The sequence below is a fragment of the Pocillopora verrucosa genome, chromosome 3 (assembly GCF_036669915.1).
Source record: "Pocillopora verrucosa isolate sample1 chromosome 3, ASM3666991v2, whole genome shotgun sequence".
NCBI lineage: Eukaryota > Metazoa > Cnidaria > Anthozoa > Scleractinia > Pocilloporidae > Pocillopora > Pocillopora verrucosa.
Window position 1 is genome coordinate 20,229,325 of NC_089314.1, and position 16,134 is coordinate 20,245,458.

Genomic DNA, 16,134 nt, shown 5'->3' on the forward strand with positions numbered 1-16,134 from the left:
TACTTTATTCAATAATTTTATCAGTCACAACTGCTAAAAACTTCTTAACGGCATGCAAACTCGTCAAAGGTTTCTTGTCGCTTAATGAACACACGTGTCTCTTTCCTACGATACAAGATTTATTACTTTGTTAAAGTGGTGAAGAGAGTATAATATATTATACATTTTTACGAGAGATTAGTTTTTTTTTCACAATCGGTTCTCGTTAGGCACTGATCGAGGTTGATCGAACACGAGTCTCCAAAAGAGCACGTTCGCTCGTTCGTTTTTACAGGTGCGTCTTAATGTGCTGCCATTGGTGTATATCCCTCACATTACGAATTATAACGACTATTAAGCTAAATGAGTAAAGATTTGGTAAAGCATTTGACAATAAAAATCTGCGATAAAATATTATAAAGCATGACACGACGTTTCGACGTTTCCAGAACGTCATTATCAAGTAAACTAAAATAATAAAATCGAGTATATCTATAAAAAGAAGCGGTGAATAAATTACAAAGCGTTAAAAGTTAAACAAAGAGTTTGGCCCTAATGGAATCGCTCTGGGTGTTTAAATTGGGCCTTATTGTTCTTATGTACAACATTTCATAAACAAGACAATCCCATTTCGTGCCACATTTTTTGAGCATTCTAAACTGGCTCTCATTGAGTAAGTCAATGTTCCCATGGGCATCTCTCAGGTGGCGACCAATGGCAGAGTATCGATGATCAGCAATGCGTTGAAACAAATGGCGCGTCGTATATACGACGTAATTTGAATCACACAAATCACATTTAAAACAGTAAACAACGCTATGCTGATTTACGATGCGTGGCTTGTTTAACTTTTAACGCTTTGTAATTTATTCACCGCTCCATTATATATATACTCGATTTTATTATTTTAGTTTACTTGATAATGACGTTCTGGAAACGTCGAAACGTCGTGTCATGCTTTATAATATTTTATCGCAGATTTTTATTGTCAAATATTAAGCTAAAACGACCAATAATTAATTAGTCAGCGAATCAAGCTGCTGTTGTACTTTGTAATCCACAAACAAAAATCATTTTGGATTAGTCATAGAAGGGATTGACTTGCAGTGATGTTTCTTGCAAACAGCTGTTATTCTATATGAAAAATAAGGAAACAAAAACAGTATTAACAAGCATGTAAAAGATAGTTTCTGGTTGTTTTTTTCTCGATTCCCCTGCCTTGACCGTCAGACTTTCAGGGTCTGATTGATAATTCACCTTTTCGACGTTAGATTTCACGCGTAGTGCCACGAGACTTCTAATAGTTACGATACGTAACCAACGATCATCGAATAGGCAATAATCTTCAAATGATTTATAAGCGCGAGTCCATGCCTGACTCGGTGGAGTTGTAAATCAAATGATTAAAAATATCCTACAATCCAAACGGCTGCAAAGCGTTAAAATTGTTCACAGTCTTCAAAAAAACTATATTGAGAATAAATATATCATGAATTATTGATTTGCCTGAAGTAGTGGCGTCGTCTTTTTCGAAATTTGGACACACTAATAGAACCATGTTTTCGACTGCGGAGGCGATTTCCACACACAAAGTTGTGAAATATCTGCTCACTAAAATGCCCCGTTTGTGCAGATATTTTTAGTTTCTACCCCATTCATAGCGTTGAAACCGTCTCAAATTTTGTGATCTGCTATTCTAAGCTACAACTGCTCTTGAAGATTGAACTGAATTTGGCAGGATTTCCCCTTTGCGTTACATAAAACATTCCACGCAATACGATGTTAAACGAAATCCTGTGTGGGAATCCAGGCTTGATCACGGGTACGTTCTACAGCGATTCGTGGGCAATAATCTCCTATCAGGCGTGGTTTTATTGAACAATCAACTCGCTTAACGCCCTGAAATTACCTGAGAAGATACATCACAGTACTCAGAATTTTTTTTTTATTACTCCATGGCGAGACAAATGGAAGCTATTTACGACAAAATGCGAAGCCGAAGTTCGGACTCGAGCCGTGGGTAGTTGACTCAAAGTTAAAACTTTTGCGGTTTCTTTACATCACAAGTCACGTGACACTACAAGTGCAATCTAACGCCGAAAACGTGAATTCTTCCCTTCAGTTATAACGTTTGTACTTTGAAACAACTAAAGAGAATTTGGTTTTCTATCAAAAACAAATAATGTATTTCAGTTAAAAAAAAAAAAAATTGGTGTTGGGGATGTTATGTGAAATGAGCTCTATCGATGACATATGACAATCACGCGCAAAACCCAAAGGGCAACTGGCCTTAAACCGGGGCTCGCTTTGGTTTCTGAGCACTGCTAGCGCTCTTAACTCCCAGAAGTGATTAACAGGAAACTTTTTCCCAAAATATCCATACATATATCTAGCCTGATCTAACACCTAATTCTTGTACCTGATTTGCAAGGAATGTGCAGCAGCTAGACGGGAGAATTAGCATGAAGATCTTGGGAGCTAAAGGGTTAAATGTAATGTCAGTCCATTACAGCTTACCCTTACCCAACGCACACCTTTTGTCTCCCAGAATACGTTTTTCACAAAAATCTCGGCCATTGCTACACGATTGGACCAGCAGGTTACCTTAACAAGAATAAAGCTCAATCCTCATAGCGATCGCCCGATTCCATTCCATCGGAAGAACTCGAACATAGCGAACATAAATAAGCGGGTTAAGATCGTGGTAAACTACTGTGTCTCTGTTCTTGTTTCCTGGGAAAACCTAAGTAGAATATATTTGGGCGTAAAATTAACGAGCGTGAGTTTTTTTTTTTTTTTTAACAGTACGAATTACTCTTAACCTATAACTTCCGTGAATGCTTTTCTGTAGGTTCAATGACAGATAGTATATGGCCCAGCCTAGTGTAACTGCTTTGTGGCTCAGGGGATGAGAATCAGAATGCAGAATACAAAAAGGTTCTATTCCTCATGGGGACTTTTTCTCCACAAAAAGGTTTGTTCAATTAAGCATATTTTTTCATACCGTGTCTGATATGTCTCCGTTTCGCTTGTAAACTCTGAAAGTTTGTCCATCATCGCCATATTGTAGCTTGTATTTAGTAACCCACCTATCGCGATCATGTCTCCCCTGCGTCGCTATGCCCATTACCCTTGTGGTTTGCTGAAGATCCACTTGCAGCCATTGGTTGGTGTTTCTCACATCAGGTACCCAGCCAGCACCTCTAAGCGGGTTTTCGGATCCTTTGAAATGTAATCTAGCATTCGATGCGGCATGTTTAAAATTAAACAAGGAGGAAGCGGTGATCTGTGAGTCACAAATAGCACCGCTTTCCATGCCGAGGGGAACTGGGGCTTTTGGTGATTCACCTGAAATTGAGACAGAGAAATGCAATCGCACAGACATTGATTTGTTTTATTATGGAATAAAGGAGGATTTTGAAAACGGTTAAATAGAAATGAAGGAGGATTTTGAAAACGGTTAAATAGAAATAAAGGAGGATTTTGAAAACGGTTAAATAGAAATAAAGGAGGATTTTGAAAACGGTTGAATAGAAATGAAGGAGGATTTTGAAAACGGTCGAATAGAAATAAAGGAGGATTTTGAAAACGGTTGAATAGAAATGAAGGAGGATTTTGAAAACGGTTGAATAGAAATGAAGGAGGATTTTGAAAACGGTTGAATAAAAATGAAGGAGGATTTTGAAAACGGTTGAATAGAAATGAAGGAGGATTTTGAAAACGGTTGAATAGAAATGAAGGAGGATTTTGAAAACGGTTGAATAGAAATGAAGGAGGATTTTGAAAACGGTTGAATAGAAATGAAGGAGGATTTTGAAAACGGTTGAATAGAAATGAAGGAGGATTTTGAAAACGCTTGAATAGAAATAAAGGAGGATTTTGAAAACGGTTGAATAGAAATAAAGGAGGATTTTGAAAACGGTTGAATAGAAATGAAGGAGGATTTTGAAAACGGTTGAATAGAAATGAAGGAGGATTTTGAAAACGGTTGAATAGAAATGAAGGAGGATTTTGAAAACGGTTTAATAGAAATGAAGGAGGATTTTGAAAACGGTTGAATAGAAATAAAGGAGGATTTTGAAAACGGTTTAATAGAAATGAAGGAGGATTTTGAAAACGGTTTAATAGAAATGAAGGAGGATTTTGAAAACGGTTGAATAGAAATAAAGGAGGATTTTGAAAACGGTTTAATAGAAATGTAAAAGTAAGTGCAGTTTCACCTTTTATCTGAAGCATTATAATAAAAAAACGTTTGACAAAAATAAAAACTTTCGCGTGAGTTAAATCTCCCCGACTTAGAAGTGATGGTCGAAGCTCTATGATAAATGACCCAAAACGGTTCAAATTTACTACAGCACCTTTGGAGTACCCAGAGGTTTTTGAATCACTGGAGTCTATCTTGTCTAATTCCTGGATATGTTTAAATTGCTTCCCATATTGATGACTCGACGCTATCGTGTTTTCGCGATGCATTTTGTAGGCACATCAGCATTTGAAGTTGTGAATGACGCAGTGAGGGTCCTCGGCTTCTTCAGCAGTTTCTTGTTTCCTTAACCCTTCAGTGCCCAAGATCTCATTATTAATTCTCCTTACTGTCTGCTATACAATTCTTACGATGCTAGTTCTGAGAATTTGGTACTGGATCAACTAGAAAATCCTCAAACTTATCTTTTTCGTTATTCTCATCACCTGTCTGATTGATATTGTATGGTTATTGTAAGGAGAAATTCTGTCTTGGTCACTCGTGGGAATTAAAGGCTTGATTTCTATTTTAATTTAGAAGTAACTTAGACAACAGTTTCCTTAGCAATTTTTTTGACAGCATTCGAGGACTTTCAAGGAAACCGTAAGAATCGAAATGTTTCAAGCAGGTTCGGAGAATTTTTGTAAGGGTCCGCGAAGGTTCGCGAAGACGACAGATTCCGTAACTATTGGCAGAGAGACAAGAAGCAGCCGGGACAAGTAACTCATTGTAATTTAAACACGTAGTCGTTGACTTTAATCTCAAGAATACCATTCAAACCAACGCTACTTACATTTGTAGTTGACGACTTTTAAATGTTCCTTGAAGGCCTGACAGTGGTGCTGAAAACAAAAAAATCATTCATTTTTTATTTTATCGGGAAATCAATAAGTCTTCCGGGTTCATCACCGTATGGAGACTGCACAAGTGAGCTAATTGAAGGCCTTTAGATTCATCTTGAAAGTTTTAGCTTCAAGCTAAAATTTTATTCTGAATTTTGTGTACTAAATCCGTATGACCTATTTTCGGTCCACCTGAATTTATTCAAGAACTTTCAACTTAAAATATATTTAACTTTATTGAGCTTCGGAGCAGTTTGCATATATTGACTCCAATGATACCGAGATTTAAATTCCCACTTAGCAAAAATTTCTCATTTTACTTTAAACCACAGTACAACATTTTGATTATCAGCACTCAGTGAAATGTGGTCCATTCGCCTTTAAAAGAAAAAGATGAAAAACCACCATTTTACCTGCATACACGTCAAACTAGTTTACGACCAAACGATAAAAACATTCAAAGAAACATATGACAGATGGAAATTTTTTACATCTGTCGTCGAAATATGAAGATTTTATGAGAAAGATAGCACGAACTAAAGACAAGTGTCTCCAGGAATCAATAATACCTCCTTCTTGGTCTATTATCGAGACTTTTTTGTTACCTTCGTGTCGTAAAATTGAGTGTAAATCACTTCTTCGTCGTACTCCAGTTCGTTTCCTTTCTCAGTAAGGAGAGCTCCTCTGTCGTTCAACTCACAGGTTCCCTCACTTTTGAAAACTTTTCTGAAATTTGTTGAAACGCATCGAGGGTCTCTCTGACATAGCAAACTACAGGATATCAGGCTTGCCGAATGAAATGTTTTGAGCGTGAAGCCTTTAAGTCGGCGATGATTGTAAGTTATCACAGGACAAGAAAGAGATGCTTCCTTACAAAGAAATGCTTGAGATGCTACGACTTCGGACATTAACAACACGATAAGTCCAGCACACAGAGTAAATTTCATTTTGATTTTCTGGTGATGACCTCGTCTACGGTATACATACTCCTCAGCTTTAAAATTGTGTCGTAGGCGTTTTCATCAGATATCAACAAGGAGACGACATTGAATAATTTAAATGAAAGTTGAAGATTTTAATTATTATCTAACCAATCATAGCCGAATCGACTGGCTAATTGAAAGGATGCACTGAAAGCTGGATTACAGTAAGATTTCAATTGTTCATTAAATGTTAAAGAAGATGACATTTCCTAGTCAAGTAACAATCTCGTCAGCCATTTCTGTCTGAATAAACAAAGATCTTATTTGATTCAGAGATTTAAAATAATAAATGACCTCTGCCTTCTGTTAAATTTTTCTAGTTTATCAGTTGTTATCATATAGATTTTCCTGTTAACTATAGACTCCTCGATGTAGTTGTTGAGATACTAATATTGTTATCTACCGTAGAAGTTTCTGAATAATTTATTAAGTACTTGAGCACACTTCCCGTAGACAAATTATACTCAGTTACAACTGAGTTGAAAATACTTACTAAATTACTGAATTATTTAGAAACTTCTAGATACCAGTTATTATGTCAACAACTACATCAAGGCATCACAAATTTGAAAGCAGATAGAACCGCATTAATTTTTAACTCAGTTGTAACTGCACATATTTTGTCTGCGAGAAGTGTTCTATTTGCTCTCAAATTTGTGATGTCTAAAATCTGAGCATTTCGTTTCGTTTCCTTCGATGAAAACTATTTTGTTTCATCACGCTATAACTCGCAGCCATATGCATCACCTGATCGCCGATTATTAGTTGTTATCACTTAAATGTTCTAGTTAACGATAGAAGCCTTGATGCAGTTGTTGACTGAACAAGCTTGGACAATAAAAGGTTTCGATGTATTACAAATCAAGATTGGCCTGTTTTTTTTTTTTTTTTAAGAAAGCTGGGCAAGAAAGCCAGCTGTGTTTGTAATATAGTAAACCCAGGTGGTTAGTTTATGTTTTCTTTGTTTTAACCTCCCTCTGCCGAGTTTTTGCGACTAAATCGCCAACATTGTGATATGGGCCATCTTGCCCGCTTAAGTAGCCAATCAGAGAACAGGATTCGTCTCACACTGCCCACGGGCACTGCCAGCGATATGATAACAAATCTTAGCGACTTCGTCTGATCAAATAAATGATAAGGTAATTTGGTTTCTCCAATTGAGTCGATAACGAAAATTTGCAACAGTAAGAGTTTCAAAGCTGACGTTCGAGCGTTAGCCCCTCGTCAAAGAGAGAGACGAGAAACAATGATTATAACTACACACGGGCGATGCATTGATCTGCGAGTCAGTAATAGCTACACTTTCCATACCTAGGGGAACTGGGACAGAGAAACACACACATACATATTCACAAATTTACTATTAATGACTGCAGATGTTTCAACATCGATGGTTTCTCTGACATAGCAAACCACAGGATACCACGCTGGCAAAGTGAATTGTTTTGAACGTGAAGCCTTTAAGTTGGCGATGATTGTAAGTTATCACAGGACAAGAAAGAGACGCTTCCTTACAAAGAAATGCTTGAGATGCTACGACTTCGGAAATTAATAACACCATAAGTTCAGCACACAGAGTAAATTTCATTTTGATTTTCTGATGATGATCTCGTTTAAGGTATGGATACTCCTCAGCTTTGTAATTGTGTGGCAGGTGTTTTCATCAGAAGTCAACAAGGGGATGATATTGAATAATTTTAATGAAAGTTTGAGATTTTAATTATTATCAAACCAATCACAGCTGAATCGACTGGCTAATTGAAAGGACGCACTAAAAGCTGGATGACAGTGCGATTTCAATTGTTAATTAGATGTTAAAGAAGATGACATTTCCGAGTCAAGTATTAATCTCGTCAGCCATTTCTGTCTGAATAAAAAGTAATGGCTTTCAAAGTTCAAATCCAGAGATTTTTTTCGCGACTCTCTACGAAGAGAAAGCAATCAGATGGCAAGGAAACCTCCAGCGATGACGACGAGCCTGACGATAATGAAGAGCTAGCTGAAGAGTATGCCTCGCTAACAGATGAACAAATGCTCGAGAAAGCCAATGTAGCCTTAGAGTCTGAAATTGGTGTCAAGCATCCAGTGATGTATGATGTCTACAACCTTTGCGAAATGGCATTTGAAAACAGACTCTGAAATGAAATGCTAAGAGTTTAGACATCACAAATTTAAAGCAAATAGAACACTTCTCGCAAACAAAATGCACCCAGTTACAACTGAGTTGAAACTTAATGCGGTTCTATTTGCTTTCGAATTTGTGATGCCTTGAAGCAGTTGTTGACATAATAATATGATGCACTAAAGCTGAATAACAGTACGATTTCAATTGTTAATTAGATGTTAAAGAAGGCGCTTCTTTTCGGTTATGAAGGCAGATAACAGAACCTTCTCTAACCCTGCAGTTCTTCCCAGTCTACTGTGACTGAAAACCATAGACCTGCTATCCTCACAAGTATCTTTAGTAGCTCTGGTTCTTCCATTTTTCACGCATTTTCCTCGGTGTTTACCGGCAATTCCACCATGGAAAAACTACTACCGCCAGCACGACCAAGCTTACGAGTGATTTCATTGCGCCGCCGTGGAAAGTGCAAAAAATATATATATATATGAGAGTGTAAACTAGCACAAAGTGGGGAGAGTATAAAACAACAACGTATATAAGTCTTAGAATTAGAAGTTCGAACTTTCCCTAAAAATCGCGAAAAAAAATATATACTGCCCTGAGGCTTCTCCGTGTCTACAATGGCAAATTATTCAAGTTGCTTGAAATTATGTGCGCATGCGCAGCCGTTTGACCGATATGTTGGTGTTATTAAAGGATTTCAATATACAGCTATTTCAATTTACGTTGTCGGATCAAAGCCTCAAGCCTACAAGACAAGACCAAAGGGGAATATGGGATCTTAATGAATAATTATCAACAAAATTAACAATGCCTCGTCCATACAGCGAAGATCTCCGATGGCGAGCCATTTGGATGAAAGAAATGTTGGAGTTTCAAGTGGATGAGGTTGTCGGTAATCGGTCTTGTCCCGTACCCTTGAAGCTTTGATCCGACAACGTAAATTGAAATAGCTGTATATGCGTTATTGACCAAGCGTGAGGTCAATATGGCGGGATATTAGCCAAGTTCTGTTCTTGCGAACAGAAAAAAAGTTCCTATGAACCGAAACAAAGTCGAGGTCCGTAAAAGCGGGAAAAAAAAACCAGGCTAATATCCAGCTATCTTGACTGAACGAGATTTTTTAAGAGAGCTGGGCGAGAAAGCCAACTGTGTTTGTAGTACAGTAAACCCGGGTGAGTTCTTTATGTTTTCTTCGTTTTGACCTCCCTCTGCCGAATTTTTGCGACTACATCGCAAACATTGAGATGGGTCATCTTGCCCATTTAGGTAGACAATCAGAGAACAGGATTCGCTTCACACTGCCCACGGGCACTGCCAGCGATATGATAACAAAGCTTAGCGACTTCGTCTGATCAAATAAATGATAAGGCAATTTGGTTTTATAAACTGAGTCGGTAACGTAAATTTGCAATAGTAGAGTTTCAAAGCTGACGTTCGAGCGTTAGCCCTTCGTCAGAGCGAGAGATGAAGGGCTAACGCTCGAAACGTCGCCTTTAAAATTCTTTACTGTGGCCAATTTACGTTATCAACTTGGTTGATAAAACCAAATTACGTTGTTATACTCTCCCACCGACGCAGCAACACAGTTTCTTTGGAAACTCACCCCTTTAATCAATCAAATAACGCTCTCCCAAGAGAGGGTTGTCGCTTTTGCGGGTGGCCGCTGCGTGTAAGTCGACCGATATTTTGAATCCCTCCCAAAAGAAATAAGAATAAGGCCAGAATGGATGAAAAGCGGAGTGTCTCTCAGGCCAATGCAGGAGAATTTGGAAACTGTTGCTGCTCGAACAGGTAGGTATTTGCTCTTTGCTCTCGCTGGTGGCTCTTTGATTGAGATCAGTCGACTTTTCTGTAAACTTTATTGGCCTCTGAGTGACGACAGTTGGCGCTTGGGACCGGTTGAGCTGACCTGCCATTCTTATTTTTTGTAGTTCACAACACTCGGTACAAAGGATGGCCAGAATAGACTAGGCGGCCATGGAGTAAAGGTAAGTGACGCTTTTTACGTAACATTTCTCGATTTTGCTATCACTATTATTTTTTATCACTTACATATCTTATGGCACACGCGAATGCTTAAAATTCGATCTTCATTCATCCCACAATCGTGCAATATTAAGGGAATATCAACTTCAGTGAACTTAGGAATGATTTTAATACCAATAAACAAAGGGATAGATGTCATACCGAGAAAATTTTGGCTTGAACTACCCTAGTTGATACACATATTCAGCACGTCAGATATTCCTGTCAAAGACCTTTAAGCCCTGAAATAACACGCAGTACGCTTGAGCAGCCTGTGGCTAGAGATAACATTAAAGAAAATTTCTTGACTACAATGCGATCCGCCAAAGGTATAGTTTCTCAACCCCGCTTGCATAGTCTAAAATTTACTTCTCGCTGGATCATGGAATTGCAATAGGACATTTTTTTGAGCAAGCGCGACCTTCTCATTTGTTAGTTTTATGCCTATCTCGAGAACAGCAGCAGTATTATCTGAAACCTTTCTTGACAAACGGCAAAAGTTTTGCTACACAATAAAAAATTGCCATGCTGCTGAAGATAGCATTGATCATGATAACGATTACGAAACCATTACAGAAGGTGACGAAGATAATCATGATGATGGTAACTATGACGATGTCAATCAGATGACAATAACGACAACTAATAAAAGGCAGTTACGGAGAATGGTGATAATTTTTTTTTTTCTGTTACTAAGTGTTCATTTTTACAACACAGACCCTAAAATACTAAAATTCATTTTACACGTCTGACAGATATATGAAAGTAGTTTATACAATGCTGATGTTAATTAAATTAAGCTACCTCGCAATGCACACATTATTTTGGGACATACACACATTACTTCCTTAAAATATGCCAGTCTAGACTTAAATGTGCAAAGCACAATGTTTTTTTTGATGCAACACAACAGGTTAATATAAATTAAACTGAAAACATTCATTCTAATTCATAGTTATTAAACCATATGAGCTATAGGTAGTTGTGTAAATATGACCTGAAAAAACTCATTTATTCATCATTTCACGAGTTTATTACAAACCAACATAATAACCAGTTCCCACTTGGCTTGTCAGCTCAGTTGGAAGAGCACTACACCGGTATCGCAAAGGTCATAGGTTCAAATCCTGTACAGGCCTGAGTTTTTTTCAGGTCATATTTTCACTACCGCTAAGAAGTGTTTATTGCGGCGAAGATCGCTCTTCATATTCACTTCATATGAGCTACACCAGTTTATGAAAGCTAGTAGGCTAGTGCTAACACAGAGACATGGATGACATTAATAGACATTGAAAGAAAGCTGAAATGTTATGAAATTTTCCAATTTTGGAGGCAATGATGAAAATTGATAAAGAAGATCAGGACGATGATGAAGTCACATACATATAACCTTTAAGTTGAGGTGGCTCTTAGATTTTGTAGTGTAACCACACCCGCTTTATTGATAAATCAATTCCAATAGCGGCTAGCCATGTAGGCAATGCATATCATTCAGCCTCAATGCTCTACGGAGATAGGCAAGATGTCAGTCGAAAATTCGAGACCTACCTATAACAGCATTGTACATAAATTTTATGGTGACTCAATATTTAGCCAATAAACATTGATTCACCAAATGTTACTTATTTAAATGACGTGCGCTTTCACACTTTTCTATTAACAATCATAACTTTTTTTTCCAATTATTTAAAACTAACGCTTCGCAGTGTGTTCGCTTGTTTAAATATCTTGTAACAAAATACTTTTAATATTCCTCTTTCTAGATCTGCTTTCAAGTATTCCATCCTGGAAGTACACGCGTCAGAAGGTTGATGGCTCTCACGCGAACTGCACGAATTTTCCAGCAATACACCAATGGATTTATGCAGGAATTACACAGACTTATAGAAATTGATACACTCATGCCTAAGGCTAATGATGGACTGGGGTTAGGTGACTTACGGAAAAAAGGAGAGATGATGCCATAGGGAGCGTAGCAGATAAGCATTATTAAGAATATATACAGGGAATTAAACGCCAGCTTACTCGCGCGCGCAAATCGTACCAATTGGTTATTTTGATTTTCAATTTCAGCCTCGTCGAAGATTTGATTCTGATGATGACGCGCTATTTTGTAGATCTTAATATAAGCGCATGTAGTAATTACAATTTTAAATAATATGAAAGAAGAGTTAACAATATCCTTTAAAGAAAAAACCATTGATGTCAGAGCCATAAAAAAAGACCAAATCCAGACAGTTGCTACTACGATGAGTGCTCTCACTGCGGTTACCAACTCGTGATATCGTAGATGAAGTGACAGCCCAAGATATCTATCCACAGCTATGACTGCGATAGAGTTGAGGGATACCCCAGAGAGAAAAAGAGCGAAGAACCCCACTGTCTTGGTGATGTCGCACTCCAGGTTACTATCATAATCATTACTCTGATTGTTTAATCTGATCAAAATTCTTGCCCTATAGACTGCAGAGAGGGGCAGGACGACCAAACCAACCAGCAAATCGGACACAGCCAAATTGATAAAGAAAACTCTTGAGGGAGGAGCTATGCTCGGGGCAGTCCAAAAGGCGTAAATGACGATAGAATTGCCAATAATTGTTAGAAAGAAAGACATGGTGGTAAAAATAAACCAAAACACAACGTAGTATGGATAAGCATCGATCAGATTCTCGGTGCTTTCGAGGAAATGAAGGCAACTATTCATGTTGGGTTTGTTGTGTCTTCACAGCGCTCAAGGATAAATCTCTCCGTTGGATAATGATGCTGTAAAATAAACATCCAAAAAATAGAACCTCGAATGCAATGTTATTCTTTTTTCGATTTTAGGTAACGAGAATCATGATAAGATTAATAAAGCGTAAGGAAATCCATCCCACAGGTTTTGTTCTAGGAGAAAGAAAACTGAAATACTGTTGGTTTATAGTGCGAAAAAATCCACTCTTTGTGAAAAGTTTAAGCTGGTTACAGAGTTTTTGCCCTATAAGCGTGAAATTTCACCAAGAGGGACTTCAGAGACCCAACCTATCAAATTTTTTTTAAATGTAAAATACTGTTGACGTTACCTTCTATGGATCGTCTTCTTTGTCAAATTTTCGCTTCAAACCTTCCTCAAGTGCAGTGTTTTCGAGCTTGTTGAGAAGGAAATGTTTAGCAAAGCTGGAAGGGAGAAATAAAATTTTAGGAGGTAAGAGGTTGGCAGGAAACGAGTTAAGGATCTCCAATAATCAGTCATAAATTTACCTCTATTGTTTCTTACCACTCTCAAAATTCAAACTTTTTCTTTTAGCCATAGGCTATGTAATTTTTTGGTTGTGTCATCGTTGACACAATAATTCTTAGCGTACAAATCGTTTACGAAGTCACCTTTTCTTGAATAATTGTATAATGCAGATGATTGATGCCATCTCGCCAACGCAATGAACCAAATCAATTGAGGAACCACCAAACCACGACCATTTCCGTCGTGAAACATTTGAGTGTCCCTTCATGACCTTTCATTCAATGATTGATTTCCTTAAGAACTTTGGAACCACTTTTCGAGCATTTCTTCCGGCACTAGCCAGGAAATCAATTTGTATTCATTATCCCATAGAATACTTGAAAAAACCCAGCCCGGCTTTGCAAAGTGTTCAATTAGTCGATCTGGCGCTCTTTAGGGTAACTACAGTTTTGCACATTAACTGAGTGTCTACAAAAAAAATTGGAGTCGATTAAAATAAAGAAAATTTGGAGCTGATTTCTCGGGCTTCTTTGCCATAATTACTTTATTCTTGGTTTGTTTCGAAGGTTTCGAAGATTCATATACTTTAAACATTTCAAATTTATTTTACTTTACGGATTTAATAAAATCCACGACTTCTATAACAGAAGTTACTTAAACCAAGCTGGCCACTCCGTTCAACGAATTCGAACATTGAATTCCATCCAAGTTCTTGGCCATCTTTGCTTGTTTTGGTTCTAATAAGGAATAAGCGCTTGCGGGCACAGCTGAATTTAGAACATGTTATGGTTCGTCTCTTATCACTTAACAGTTAATGGAAACCCAAGTTATGACTCTGGGTTACTCCGCTCAAGAACCTGTTCTCTTTGTGGATGATTCTTCTATTGAAATAAATCACCACTTAAACATTCTTAGTGTTCACATCGCCAGCAAGCTTTCCTTCAAAGATCACATATCAGCCTCCTTGAAGAAAGTTTATGCCAAGATTGGAGTTCTATGATCCCTAAAAAAGTTGGTTCCTACGGATGTTGTTCTCATAAAGTACAAGGCTCACATACTGCTACACCTTGAATACTGTGGTCCACTTCTATAAAGGACCCATACGACTTTGATCAATAACCTCGAATCTGCTGGCTACTATGCGTTAAAGGCCCTCCTAAATTCAGGTAACAGCTAAGATTACGATTCTGTTAGCATTGTATATTGCAAATATACACTCTCCCGAGTATAGACGGTAAGAAAGATCAATCTCTTATCTCACTACTTAAATGAATAGAGGAAAAAAGTACCTGATTATGTCTATAATCTTTTCGAGCATCGTAAGACGCCTAACGATTTAAGGAATAGTGGTCATCATCTTGTTGAACTCACCTATCACAATCGATATTATCATAACTCATTTACTTACAAAATATCGCATGTGCGGAATCAGCTCCCGTCACATATTAAGCAATGAACAAACTTGAGCAATTTTCGCAGAAAGTTGAAGACATTTGATTTTTCAAATTTAAAGGCAAGCTGCAAATGTAATTACTGTTTATCTAAGATTTTTTGATTATTGGCCTTTGGGTTCCTGATCCCATGCATTGATATTCATAAACTGATTGATTGATTGATTGATTGATTGATTGATTGATTGATTGATTGATTGATTGATTGATTGAAGGGGGCCAACCATTATTCATTACCCGGGAGCCGGTGATTTTTTCCGTAATAAAATTTACCTGGTCCCCCATAAGGCTCTGTACTAAACTAATGATTCCTCCTTGTTAGCAGCTAAAATTTTTATGACCCCTAGTCCTCCTCCCAAGATCAAATACCAATATTAAAAATCCATGCAGGTATTTGTCTTTAAATTTGTATCGGTAATAGGACCAAGTGGAGTCTAATTCGGTCTGTAATCATACGAATGATTACAAAATTGGACGACCGCGTAGCGGCAGTCTAATTCGTCAATCACGAGAATGAATTCAGACAATTATTGAACGATACGAAGTACTGTACCAATTAATCATAACCATTACAATTTACGAAAAAACAAAAGCATTTATGTGAGAAAATATCTCCAATAGAGACATTGTCTAAAGAAAAATATAATTACTCCATTTGGAAATTTCCCAGTTTCATAGGGTAGGTGGTTGTTGCTTTGGTTATTTTAATCAGTTGTGATTGGTGGATTTAGCTAAAAGGACTTAGTAGGATTGGCCGCTTTCACTGTCCGATTACAGGTGTCAGATTACAGCCACTTGTCTGATTACACCGTTCGATTACAACTGTACATAAAAATTAATGAAAAATAAAGCAGCTAATGCACCGATCACATTTTGAAGAAATTTTAATGATTATAATTAGAAGTATGATAACTGACAATTAGCGCCATGGAGACCCGATAAATGATGGCTAGTCTGTATGCCTCGTTTTCTGACCGACCAGTTTTGTAATTTGCAAATTCACTTCACAGATACTTGTTAGATATGAAAAAAAAGATAATAAATTAGATTTGTCACCAGGAAATAAAATTTAATCTAACTCTGATCAATTGTGTAATGTTAATTCATTATGTAGCCTTTCAATAGATAAGTCGTCAACACGCTATCAAAGTGTAGATAATTCAAACATTGTAGTTCGTGGTGCAAACATACGCAAAGATAATGTATGACTGATACGTATGCGCCATTGGATCACCAAATACATGGATACAGAATGATCTATGT

The 16,134-nt window shown here is 37.4% G+C and overlaps 1 protein-coding gene across 1 annotated transcript; it reads right to left on the reverse strand.

Annotated features, from left to right (window-relative positions):
* Nucleotides 1–978: 978 nt before the first annotated feature.
* Nucleotides 979–6,011, reverse strand: LOC131783928 (retinoschisin-like). Its single transcript, XM_066164455.1, has 5 exons — nucleotides 5,670–6,011; nucleotides 5,016–5,064; nucleotides 2,984–3,327; nucleotides 2,584–2,722; nucleotides 979–1,113 (listed from the first exon to the last, which is right to left on the reverse strand). The coding sequence occupies exons 1-4, from the start codon at nucleotides 6,009–6,011 to the stop codon at nucleotides 2,585–2,587; spliced, it is 873 nt and encodes a 290-aa protein (XP_066020552.1). The 3' UTR covers nucleotides 979–1,113; nucleotide 2,584.
* Nucleotides 6,012–16,134: the final 10,123 nt, after the last annotated feature.

Bases quoted from the DNA above. Each gene is read 5' to 3' on its own strand.
- LOC131783928 (XM_066164455.1), bottom strand. From the start codon at position 6,011: ATGAAATTTACTCTGTGTGCTGGACTTATCGTGTTGTTAATGTCCGAA. The intron at 5,065-5,669 runs GTAACAAAAAAG...TTTTGTTTTCAG, and splicing joins CTCAATTTTACGACACGAAG to CACCACTGTCAGGCCTTCAA. The intron at 2,723-2,983 runs GTATGAAAAAAT...TATTCTACTTAG, and splicing joins ACGGAGACATATCAGACACG to GTTTTCCCAGGAAACAAGAA.